The sequence below is a fragment of the Diadema antillarum genome, unplaced genomic scaffold (assembly GCF_040938485.1).
Source record: "Diadema antillarum isolate AM-2024a unplaced genomic scaffold, OU_Dant_1.0 seq00000847_RagTag, whole genome shotgun sequence".
NCBI classification, from domain to species: Eukaryota; Metazoa; Echinodermata; class Echinoidea; order Diadematoida; family Diadematidae; genus Diadema; species Diadema antillarum.
In genome coordinates this window covers 1,720,200-1,733,587 of record NW_027271721.1, presented here as the reverse complement: position 1 = coordinate 1,733,587, position 13,388 = coordinate 1,720,200, and the positions used below count along the sequence as shown (strand labels likewise).

The 13,388-nt window shown below is 39.6% G+C and overlaps 1 protein-coding gene across 1 annotated transcript; it reads right to left on the bottom strand.

Annotated features, from left to right (window-relative positions):
- Positions 1-313: 313 nt before the first annotated feature.
- On the bottom strand, positions 314-12,541 carry LOC139740352 (E3 ubiquitin-protein ligase TRIM45-like). Its single transcript, XM_071650945.1, has 3 exons — positions 12,339-12,541; positions 9,641-11,330; positions 314-400 (listed from the first exon to the last, which is right to left on the bottom strand). Exons 2-3 carry the CDS (start codon positions 11,315-11,317, stop codon positions 314-316), a joined length of 1,764 nt encoding a protein of 587 aa, XP_071507046.1. The 5' UTR covers positions 11,318-11,330; positions 12,339-12,541.
- Between the last annotated feature and the right edge of the window lie 847 nt (positions 12,542-13,388).

The window sequence follows — 13,388 nt, the reverse complement described above, 5'->3', positions numbered from 1 at the left end:
GTGGATGGAGAACGGTGTCCAGGTAGAGTGGTTTTTCTCACAGGCTTTACACATATATTTCCCACAGTCCTGACAGTATGACACAGCTAGTGGCTTTTCGTCCGTCTCACAAACTGTGCACGTTGGACTTTTGGCTTTCACTTCGTCCACGAGAGAACTTAGGGGTACGTTTGTTTGTAACTTACTCACACCTCCACTGGGTAAGGGCGTTTCCCCCCTGCACACAGGGCATGCTATAGTTTGTTGGTTTGGCAGAGTTTGAAAGATACTTTCCAGACAGTCCTTGCAGAAGGTGTGAGAACATATCAGTGATTTAGGTTGGTTGAAAAGTGCCAGGCAGATAGGACACTCCAGATTCTCGCTGCTGATTTGATGAAACATTGCCATGGTCGTTGTCTGCCTAACAGCAACAAGAACACATAGAGGTAAACACACATCAACAAGGACTAGTTGAAATATAATATCAGTATTAATAGAAAAGGAAAGTGAATGAGAGGCGTGTCGAAAGAATTTTGCATTCGTAAGACCGAACAAGGTAATGAAATATAAATTAAGATACTTGTGCGAATACCGTTTATCAAGTACCAAATATGCTTTCTTGTAGCGTTCAATATTGCTGATTATGCCTGCTCATTTAAGTGGAACCAACGTCATATATAGGAGACCACAGCTAGTTATCCCGTGAGTCTGTCATACGATGGTACCACTTTAGAAATATGCTATAATTTAGTATCACTATTTGAGATCTGAAATGAGCATTAGTCAAAGATGCAAACAAGAAGCATAGCCATGCACTCACAAAAATGTGATGAGGTGATCTGAGCTGCCATTCTTGAGGGATGGCTCATTTAATCATGACCCTATGTATAACGCAAATTTTGTCCTCCAGCGAGTTGCCATACACGTACAAAGAGAATATCAGAATATAATATATCCCGGGATCAATCAAATACGAGTTGAGAAACAAAGCCGGAAGCAGTATTTTCATAGGAAAGTGTAAAAGCCTTCGATATTAAAGAAATTGTATCAACAAATGGTGCAGAGAAAAACCGAATAAAGTAACTGAGAAGAGAAGAAGGCAGTCAGTTGTGACCTAAGTAGTTACTGTGGACTTAATCTCATAATTAGGTTTATGCACATGCCATTTTTATTTGGTGTCGAGAGAAATGAGACTATTTGAAAGATTTGATCGTCATAGCTTCTTTTTTTTTCTCTTTGCAGCCATTATCGGTGAATAACCCTATTTGTGCTTGAATACTCAGTGCTGTCTTGTGCTAACTTTATAAAGAGATGCTTACGTCATTTAGGTCTAGGATAGCATCCTTTCATTTGTGATTAGAGTATACACTTATCTATAAGAAGTTGACTCACCCCCCCCCCCCCCGACAAAAGAGCAAAGAGAGAGAGAGAGAGAGAGAGAGATAGAGAGAGAGAGGGGGGGGGGGAAGAATATTGACAGAGCAGGGAAAGAGTGGCGCTCTCACCCAACATCCTTGTTGTTCCTCTTTCTGAGCAAATGTTCTCTTTTAGGTCATGAAATCTCCACAATTTATTCTTTGAGGAATAAAGCAATTACATCCTTGATACCAAAGTCCCCATAGAAAATGAACAAGGAAGAAGGGACGGATATTACCATTAAGCACTATGGATATAAACGTCCCAAGATGTAACTCTACTAACAATTTTCCCCATACGAGCTGAAATAATAATGTGCTATCTTACATTGGCTATATAGTGTACAAATTATCAACAGCCTTGTGTTTATAATCTTCCTAATTTTTTCACTGTCATGTTAAAAACTTCTAAGAGGCTATCCAGCGCTAAAGTGCATTTGAGGAAAGGAAATGTGTCTAACAGCATTATCTTTTAGACTAATTTTGTTCTTTATCTGCAGACACTACGATCGAGTTCTGTTTAATACAAGGATGAATAGTCATCTCTCTCGCGTGCTGCAGTCTAAGTTAGGAAAAGAAAGTGATTTAATAGGTCGAACTGTAAACACAGTAAAAAGAAAAGAAAAAGGAGGTCCTGAAGTTTTCTGACTTGTGCCAAGTTCTACTCGTGTCTCCTAATTCGTTAACCTCTTTTTTTTTGGCATTGATTTGTAACAAGATTGTTAGACAATGATTTATTTCCAAAGGAGAAAGTGAGCAATATCTCTATTCAAATAGCATTTACTTGAAAGCCTAATGTTCCAGTTTTTCTCTTTCACAAATGTATTACAAATTATTATATAGGTTGAGGGATTAAACATTTTAAATCAAGCAGCAAAACCATAACAGAAATGTTAGCAACAACAAACAAGGAAGAATCAATTCTAAGCCTAATATATTTAGTGCTCATGCATTGCAAAAACCATACGTGTTACGCACAAGTATACATGGGTACGTGCATGGGTGGCTATCGTTTTATCTATATAGATTATGCTTACCAAGTAATAATTATGCCGTACTTCCGGGTTCGATCTTGCTGATTTATGTCTGGTTCTGAAGTACATCTGGGCATGAGATCACAACCTGTAATCGGTTCAGCCTGAAGGGAGGCGAGCACAGCTTCGATTGAACGTGGTCTTACTTTCTAAATACCCGGACAGAGTATTTAGAGTTTAGAGAAACGGAGGACATATCATTACAAAGCACCCCCAAAACGGTCTGGAGCTATGAAATGAGCACCTCTGCTTATCATGACCTTTTAGAGTCACTGTGACCTTTATACTGATATTATAGCAGCGGGTTTTCCCCCACTGTGCAGTGTCTATCTGAAACTCACAGTCCATCATGTAATGTATCGCCTCGTAAAGCGAGGTACGCTTGCGACAGTAACTTTGGCAAATTCATTGGAAAGAGAACGACATATGAATTACGGTTGTTAGTTATCGTCGTTATGTAAAAAGAGTACAGCAACGATCAGGAAAGGTATATCACAGTAGGAAACTGAGATCAACTCATTTAGAAAACTATTTTCGTTTGATTGTGTTTAGAGTATGAATGTAATATGGCGTCCTAGGTCGTTCACACACCGTTCATAACATCAATTTTGGACTTTGCCTTCGTTTATAGCAACCTGATTTACTCCAGAATTTTTTTTTAATTATTTGCTTTTTTTTCAGCTTGCGTGAAAATTATGTCTCATAAGGCCTGTGCAAATTCTAAGTCCCTGATATGAAATACAAATAAGAATAAATCAAAGCGAAAGTTATTTTCAACACGTTTTATAATGCTCTCGAAAATCATAACAATTACTATGGTTACTTTAATAACATAAACTAAAATTTACTTTCTAAATCTACATCTATAACGATAATTTCTATTTCCGTGGGTTTTCTATACTTGTGCATACTTTGCACTTCTTTCATAACAATTATGTCATTCCTTTCAACTATGAATTTCCTATAAGAATTCATCCTTATTATTGAGCTTCTGGAAGTCTACACCCTACAAGCAATGCTTATGTATAGATTCCTCATATTTCACATGTCTTAATTATCTTACTTGTTGCATTCGACGATTCATTCATGGAGTTTCTTGTCATGTTAATGGTTTATTTGTTGAAACGTGGAATATAGAACAGTAAAAAAAAAAATCAATTAAAATTAATAATTAATTAAAGGCCGTGTCACACCTTTCCGGGCAAGCTACGCGGACTTGTTGCGAGGAGGTATATAGTATCCAGATGAGATTTTCCGCGGGAGAACAAGAATGTTTGCAATTTTCGCACTTGTTTCTTACCTACTAGACGCGTGCTACTTAGCTTCTAATTGCGTGCATTACATGTGACCTGCTTGAGAGCTTTGAAACCGATCCGTTTTCTGTTACGAGCGACTTATGGGTACTGAGAAGTACCTGCGTTGGAGTAGCCTGTGAGGTGCTGCCGGTAAGGGTCTCCTACTGGTGTTCTGTGTGTACCTCTGCGAGCGAACCCCACGACTCACTCGGAATAAGTTTTGAACATGCTCAAGGCCTTGTCATACCGTATTTGACGGGGAAGTTTTGCGGCTTGACTAGAGGGGAAACAAATTTGCTACCCGGATCTCTCCCCAGTTGGTCCGCACCTGACAGTACCTAGCGCGTAGTTGCCCGGAGGTGCTCACGCAAGTCCGATTTAACCGCAGCCAAGTTATGAGCATGACCAAAACTTTTTCCGAGTGAGTCGCGGGGATGCCCGGAGAGGTCTACGCAGAACGCCAGTAGGAGGCCCTTAGCGGCAGCACTTCTCAGGCAGCTACCACGCAGGTACTTCGCAGTCCCCGTATGCAGCCAAGATAATGACATTCCGTGGGACTTCTGCCATTCCTTCAGAGGAATTCCTTCACTGAGTTGTCAGCCCCCACGCAACTGGTACAAAGGTCACACAGTATACCCGCGATTAGAATAGAACGCGTTCAGCAAGTAAGATATATACCTTGACTCGCGCAAATCCTTGTTTGCCCTCATAAATTTCCGGTATGCTGGAAAATCCCTACACGCAACAAGTCTGCATAGCTTGCCCGGAAAGGTGTGACAGGGCCTGAAGGCCGTGTCACACCTTTCCGGGCAAGCCTTGCGTGCGACTTGCAAAGAACAATTTTGACTACCCGGAGGTCCCCGTAGATGATCCGCACATGACAGTACCTAGCATGTATCTCAACCGTAGTCGCCCGGAGGTGCGCACGCATATTTTTTACCAGCAACCTGTCACACCTTTCAGGGCAAGCTACTCGGGCTTGTTACGTGTAGGGATTTCCTAGCATACCGGACATTCCTGAGGGCGGAAAAGGATTTGAGCGAGTCAGCGCATGTGTCTTACTTGCTGGACGCGTTCTACTTAAATTATACTTGCGAGTATTTTGTATTTGTATTTATTTATTTACCACTTGTGGGATGGATAGCCCTTTCAGCAAATTGCTGTTTTTGGGTCCAACCAAAGTAAAAATAACACACAAAACATTCAATAGGGGAGAGTTGTAAAAAAAAAAACAACAACAACAAATGAAAAAAATGACTGTACAAGAAATACACAAATTTAGCTGAAACAGTAAACAAATATAAGTATACGCGAGGTACATAATAAGGAAAAAACGAACTCAAACAATAAGGGGAAAAAATCAGAGGTAGGGAGGAAAAAAAAAGAAGAGAGAGAGAAAAAAAAAAGCTAAACAAAAATAATATCTCGTACATTATACCAAATCAAAATGCCATAAACTCAATAATGTAAAGCATCCCACGCAATTGGAATGGTCTTCAAGTAACGTTTAAAACTCTCAACTGAAACAAATTTACCATATATATCTACGTCATTCCATAATTTTGCGCCACGATAGATCAAAGATCGTATACCTTAATTAGTTTTGGGTTGGGGAGTTTGAGTTTATGTTTGCCAGATCTCGTTACATATGGGGTTTCACGCACATGAAACATACTGCTTTTAATATGACGGACAAAAATTATGGGTTATCTGGTACATAATGCATGCTGAGTGTTTTCTCCAACGCACACTAAGTCTTTCTAGTTTAAGTACATCATACAAATTAAACATGGTTGCGGGTAAAAAGATTTGCGTGCAACCTCCGGGTGACTACGAGTGAGATACGTGCTAGGTACTGTCACGTGCGGCTCATTCCGGGGACCTCCGGGTAGTCAAAATTGTTCTTCATAAGTCGCACGCAAGGCTTGCCCGGAAAGGTGTGACACGGCCTTAAGGCACGTAAGGCACGTAAGGCCTTAAGGCAGTGTGACACGGCCTTAAGGCCGTGTCACACCATTCCGGGCAAGCTACGCGGGCTTGTGGCGAGGAGGTAGTTTCCAGCACGTAGAAGATTTTCAGCGGGCGAACAAGAATGTTTGCAATTTTCATTCATGCCTTGTCATACCGTACGGGGAATTTCTGCGGCTTGACTTGCGGGGAAACAAAAATACTCCCCGGAGCTCTCCGCAGTTGGTCCGCACCTGACAGTATCTAGCGCGTAGTTGCCCGGAGGTGCTCACGCAAGTCCGATTTAACCGCAGCCAAGTTTTGAGCATGACCAAAACTTTTTCCGGGTGAGTCGAGGGAATGCCCGTAGAGGTCCATGCAGAACGCCAGTAGGAGACCCTTAGCGGCAGTACTTCCCAGGCAATTCCCACGCAGGTACTTCGCAGTCCCGTATGCAGCCAAGATAATGAAATTCTGTGAGATTTCAGCCATTCCATGAGAGGAATTCCTTCACTGAGTTGTTAGCCCCCACGCGACTGGTATACAAAGGTCACACAGTATACTCGCAAGTATAACGCGTCCAGCAAGTAAGACACATGCGCTGACTCGCACAAATCCTTTTCCGCCCTCAGGAATATCCGATATGCTAGAAAATCCCTACACGCAACAAGCCCGAGTGGCTTGCCCGGAAAGGTGTGACAGGGCCTAAACACGGTTGCGGGTAAAAAAATATGCGTGCGCACCTCCGGGCGACTACTTTTGAGATACATGCTAGGTACTGTCATGTGCGGATCATTTACGGGGACCTGCGGGTAGTCAAAATTGTTCTTTGCAAGTCGCACGCAAGGCTGGTGTGACACGGCCTTTAAGAAGTGGGAGTACTTGTCTAATGTATTGTCTGTACATGGTGCATTCATTGTTTACATGGAGAACATCTTGCCAATGTGACACAACGGCTTAATAGTTCCCAAATAATTCGGTATACACCGGTTGCCATTACAATATTTCGAGACATTTTCAAAATATGTAAATATCAGAAATAATCATGTTCAACCCACATCCTTTTATACTACATTCTCGTTTTGAGTAGCTCTCCCCACACCATGTAATACGAGAAGTATGGAATTAATGGACACTTCTCTTTCAATACACTGACTTAAAACAAAAAGATAAATGTTTCATTTCAATTCTCTTTCTGTGTTTTACACGAGAAATATGCAAACAAACAGTGAACATCAAAAAAGTTCCATTCTATAACTATATCTTTTCTCACGTTTTTGTGTAACAATGAACGAGGCATTTTCCATCGTCCTCAAGATGAGGAAGAGTATGAGTAGCTTACAAAATAATTATGCGACGTCACTAAAGTATATGTTTGACACCATTTTCTTTGTGGTGTTGTACCGTTCGGACAGAGAGAGAAAAGTATAGCATTGTATTTCCTCGGGTATTCTTCATATGGTTTTATTAATCGAACACTGCAAATGTTATACAATGTATCTTAAAATTTTTACCATGATGAACAAAGTAATGACACTCGTCATTAATGAATCGAACTTCATAAATGAAGATTTCACCTTTCCAATCGATTCACTATGAGGTGGAGATACGCGTAGTCCTTTCGTATTACGGTAGAGCTGTTACTATCATTGCGCTGTTGCATAGTAGATAGGGCTCCCGACTCCCGTTCGAAGAAACCGAGTTCGATTTCCGCGTAGTGCCTACGTCCTTGGACAAGATATCTTTACCCACCACGTCCCTCTCGACCCAGGTGTATAAATGGGTACCCGGGGTGGAACACAACTAGGATGATAATAATAGCAGAACCCTCTGGCAGAGCACTGGCAACACTGAAGAGGCTATGCCCTGGGTGAATGAGACCTTTTCATTATTATTATTATTATTATTGCATAATATTACCTTGTATTTCACGAAATGACACGTCTACATGGTGTAGACACTGAAATCCTTCTAATGGTGGCTACTTTGGAACTTATACAATAATTGGTACAATAGTTAACGTCAACGGTCCACCGTATAGAGCTTGTTAAAGGCATAATTTACCATTTGCAGAAGAAACAAAAACCACGCATTACTGCTTTAAAATAGTTCTAAAATGTGAGTTAAGGATAGAAACAACCACTGTAAATATTTGAATCTGTATAATCGATGCTATGTATTGTTAAATGTACAAAATGTGAACAATGGTTATAAAGATATGCTTCCAGACTTAACAGTCTACAGTTACGGTTAATGAGAAAAATACTGATATCTCCTTACATTTTAGGCTTCATTGCATAACTTTTACGTGGTAAGATGTTTTGTGATAAAACAAACCTACACATATGCATCAAATGTGATATCTTGAACTTTTTTTATAAATCAATGTTCCCAAAGGTCAACTGGTCCTTTAAGTACATGGTAAACCTCGACATTATTACTGATGGGTGTGCGTACTTGTAGTACACTGTGTGTATTTTAGTATCGAATAAAAGGCTTGAAATGCAAGTACAATTTCTCAGACACTGTGTTTTGCGAAAACATAAGTTCACTCTCAAAATTCACACACAATTATATACATGAACAAGTGACAACAGAGAGAGAGAGAGAGAGAGAGAGAGAGACGGAGAGAGAGAGAGAGAGAGAGAGGGAGGTGGGGGGGGGGGGGGGGAGGGAGGTGGGATACAAACGTTCTTTATAAAACTGCCAGCATATAGCCAGCATGACACAATGGAAATTTCTGCTACGAAATTCCTCAACTAAGAATGGTACAGTATTGGTGGAGATGATAACTGGGCTTTAACTGTTTTTTTTTTTGTTTTGTTTTTTGCAAGATAAAAAAAAAATGAAATAATACATAGCATAATTAAAGAGGAATTCAAAGTTAATTTGATGAAAATCGGGTTTGGAATAGCCTAAACATCCAAAAACAAACTAAAACAAAACGATCGTAATAAAAATTAAAATGTGGGTCCCACACTTTATTAGGATCACTCTCTTTTGGGTTTTTTTTTATATCTCAGCCATTTCAAATTCAATTTTCATCAAATGAACGTTGAAATCCTAATGGAATTACATGCTCTTTCATATTTCATAAGAGGTTTCCACTATCACCACAAAATAATAAAAATCTGAAGTTAATTCTCAACCAAAACTATACGATCCCTTTGAAAGATATGCCTACTTAAAGGGAGGAAACGCTACGTTCAACATCGTAATGTAAAGAAAATTTGTACATTCATGTTTTAGAGCATCTTTTACAAACCTTATTATATATAGGCGTATTCATTATATATATATATATATATATATATATATATATATATATATATATATATTTCATCATACCATATAATGTACATGTCAATGTGGTCTGTATACACCATTCCATAATTTCACAGTTTGTATTCATACTTCAGCATGGCATAAAACAGACATATACCCTATTACATGTTGAATAAAAACAAAACAAAACAATGTCATGCCCGGGGGAAAAAAAGAATTATAGCTTTATGTAATGAGAAATTACATCAGGAAACATGAGATGTTACTAAATATTGACTTCTGGAAATATTAATCATCCTATCATTACTTGTACCTCTCGAAATACCTAGCAACAGTATGAAAAATATATATGAATGATCATTCATGAAGGTAGGTGGGGTACATGTAAAACCAATAGCCATAAAATTTGAGTGTTAATGTATTACCATTCAGATATGTCATCTCTATATGGATTATTTCTTCCAAAGAAATGTGGAAGCAAAATTAATAACGTCGATTGCGAGATTTAAATTTGACATGATAGCGATTGAAATATGTAGAGTCTATCTGCAGTGCAGAGAGCTATCTCACCACTCTCAAACTCTTGTAGAAAGTACCAAATTCTTTTCTCTGGTTTTTGTATCTTGAAATCAGTGATGATATTGTGCATGTGCGCCAAATCTCTCGTGTATCGATCGATACTGACGAGACCCTCTTCGTGCTTCAACCAGGCTACAATGACCGAATCATCTCGACAAACAGCTGGCCAGGGAGACGTACCCTCCTCCTCCAAGACATTCTCCTTCTTCCCATTACCATCAAGGCACACAACTTCTAATGTGTCTGTCAGAATCAGTTTCCCCGTAGTATGACAGGAGAATAATTGCAAAGGCATGTGTCCATCACACGATATTTCCCTGACTGTCTTACCTCCCTGTGGGGTAAATACCTGCACCTTCTTGGCCATCTCATAACCTACGTAGATATTATCATCTCTATCCACACAGATACCACCATGACCTCCTTCATCATAACTCATCGTCTTGAATGTGACGTCAAGCTTCTCCCACTGTGGAGTGTAGAGTGACATATTGTAGTGTGAACAACGTACAACACTTCGACCGTCAGACAGAAATACAATGTTACCAACACAGACATTCTTCAACACGGTCTGCTGTAACTCACCATCAGGGGAGTAGAAATGGGTTCCACCATGACCCGATCCCACCACCATCATCTTACCGTCTCGTGCACGAGTCATACAGTTCATGCTGTCTTTGACTGGGAGCTCTACGTCTGCTTTGGCATCCCACCTTTTCAGGTCTCCAAGGCAAAGTTCATTGACCTTCACGTATCTACGGAATGAAATCTTCTGAGCACGTTCTGTCACACCTCTCGCTGATTGGTCGTCAGGATCATCTCGTCCAAGAAAGCTCTCCAAGTTCTCGCACAGGGTGTCGTGCGCAAACAACGCGTCTTTCTCCAGCGGTACCTTCATGCCGTTATTAACCAGCTCTTCCATAGCGTCCATTTGATTGACTGATTGCCGACTCTCTTCCTCCATAGTTTGTAATTCCTTCTCAAATTTTTCAGACAATCGTTTCACTTGACATTTCAGGGCCTCTCTTCTGGCTGACAGTAGTTTCATGTATTCCTCGTACGTCTTGTCGATGTCATCATTGAGCTTTCTCAGCATAGTTTTTATTTCATTACGTTGTGTCTCTATGAACTCGATATGGGTTTCAACTGTTGTTTTCTTTGATTTTGTTCTTTCTTTCAACTCGTCGATATTTCTCATTAGTTTTTCTTCATGGATAGCTGCCTCTTCCAGCTTGTGTCCTTCTTGCAAATGCTTCAGCATCCAGCATTTACTGCACGTGTACTCTCGGCAATTAGGGCAGAAACAGTCTTTATCCTCATGAGGGTGTTTCTTACATTTCCGTCGCCTCTTGATGGAAACTTTCCCTGAGAACACCTCGCTCATGGCTACTATTGTGTGGATGGAGAACGGTGTCCAGGTAGAGTGGCTTTTCTCGCAGGCTTTACACATATATTTCCCACAGTCCTGACAGTATGACACAGCTGGTGGCTTTTCGTCCATCTCACAAACTGAACATGTTGGACTCTTGGTTTTCACTTCGTCCACGAGAGAACTTAGGGGTACGTTTGTTTGTAACTTACTCACACCTCCACTGGGTAAGGGCGTTTCCCCCCTGCACACAGGGCATGCTATAGTTTGTTGGTTTGGCAGAGTTTGAAAGATACTTTCCAGACAGTCTTTGCAGAAGGTGTGAGAACATATCAGTGATTTAGGTTGGTTGAAAAGTTCCAGGCAGATAGGACACTCCAGATTCTGGCTGCTGATTTGATGAAACATTGCCATGATCGTTGTCTGCCTAACAGCAACAAAAACACAAAGAGGTAAACACATCAACAGGGACTAACCGAAATATAGTATCAGTATGAGTAGAAAAGGAAAGTGAATGAGAGGCATGTCGAAAGAATTTTGCATTCGTAAGACCGAACAAAGCAATGAAAAATAAATTAAGATACTTGTGCGAATACCATTTATCATGCGCCAAGCATGCTTTATTATCGGGTTCAATATTGCTGATTTATGTCTGCTCATTTAAGTGGACCCCACAACTTCTCATGAGACCACAGCCAGTTATCCCGTGAGTCTGTCATACGATGGTACCACCTTAGAAATATGCGATAATTTAGAATCACTATTTGAGTGTTTATAACCTTCCTAATTTTTCCACTGTCATGTTAAAAACCTCTGAGAGGCTATCTAACGTTTAAGTGCATTTTAGGAAAGAAAATGTGTCTAACAACATTATCATTCAGACTAAGTTTTTTCTTTTGTTCTTTATCTGCAGACACTACGATCGAGTTCCAAATACAAGCATGAATAGTCATCTCTCTCGCGTGCTTCAGTCTAAGTTAGGAAAAGAAAGTGATTTAGCAGGTCGTAATGTTAACACAGTAAAAAGAAAAGAAAAAGGAGGTCCTAAAGAATTCTGACTTGTGCCAAGTTCTACTCGTGTCTCCTAATTCGTTAACCTCTTTTTTGGCATAGATTTGTAATAAGATTGTTAGACATTGATTTATTTCCAAAGGAGAAAGTGAGCAATATCTCTATTCAAATAGTATTTACTTGAAAGCCTAATGTTCCAGTTTTTCTGTTTCACAAATGTATTACAAATTATAATGTAGGTTGAGGGATTAAACATTTTAAATCAAACAGCAAAACCATAACAGAAATGTTAGCAACAACAAACAAGGAAGAATCAATAATTCTTAGCCTATATCTAGTGCTCATGCATTGTAAAACCATACGTGTTACGCACAAGTATACACGGGTACGTGTGTGGCTATCGTTTTATCTAGATTATGCTTACCAAGTATGCCGTACTTCCGGGTTCGATCTTGCTGATTTATGTCTGGTTCTGAAGTACAACTAGGCATGAGATCACAACCTGTAATCGGTTCAGCCTGAAGGGAGGCGAGCACAGCTTCGATTGAATGTGGTCATTCTTTCTAAATACATACCCGGACAGAGTATTTAGAGTTTAGAGAAACGGAGGACATATCATTACAAAGCACTCCCAAAACGGTCTGGAGCTATGAAATGAGCACCTCTGCTTATCATGACCTTTTTCACTGTGACCTTTATGATAATTATAGCAGCGGGTTTTCCCCCACTGTTTGTCTCTACCTGAAAGTCAGAGCCCATCATGTAATGTATCGCCTCGTATAAAGCGAGGTACGCTGGGGACATTGACTTTTGCAAATTCATTGGAAAGAGAACGATTTATGAATTACGGTTGTTAGTTACCGTCGTTATGTAAAAAGAGTACAGCAACGATCAGGACAGGCATCACAGTAGGAAACTGAGATCAACTCATTTAGAAAACTATTTTCGTTTGATTGTGTTAAGAGTATTAATTTAATATATACACCATTCATAATATCAATTCTGGACTTTGCCTTCATTTATAGCAACCTGATTTACACCAGATTTTTTAAAAAATATATTATTAATATTTTGCTTTCTTTCAGCTTGCATGAAAATTATGTCTTGGAAGGCCTGTGCAAATTCTAAGTCCCTGATATGAAATAAGAATGAATCAAAGCGAAAGTGATTTTTAACACGTTTTATAATGCTCTCGAAAATTATAACAATTACGATGGTTACTTTGATAACATAAACTCAAATTTACTTTTTGAATTTATATCTATTACGATAATTTCTTTTTTTCATGGGCTTTATGTTCATGGTTTATTTGTTAACACGTGGAATATAAAACAGTTAAAAATAAACAAACAAACAAACATCAATTGAAATGGACGTGCGTATTGTCTGTACATGGTGCATTCATTGCACTGTTTACATGGAAAGCATCTTGCCAATATATGACACAACGGCTTAATAGTTGCCAAATAATTCG

Bases quoted from the DNA above. Each gene is read 5' to 3' on its own strand.
- LOC139740352 (XM_071650945.1), bottom strand. From the start codon at position 11,317: ATGGCAATGTTTCATCAAATCAGCAGCCAGAATCTGGAGTGTCCTATC. The intron at 401-9,640 runs GTCAGTATCGAT...TGTTGCTGTTAG, and splicing joins TGAAGCACGAAGAGGGTCTC to GCAGACAACGACCATGGCAA.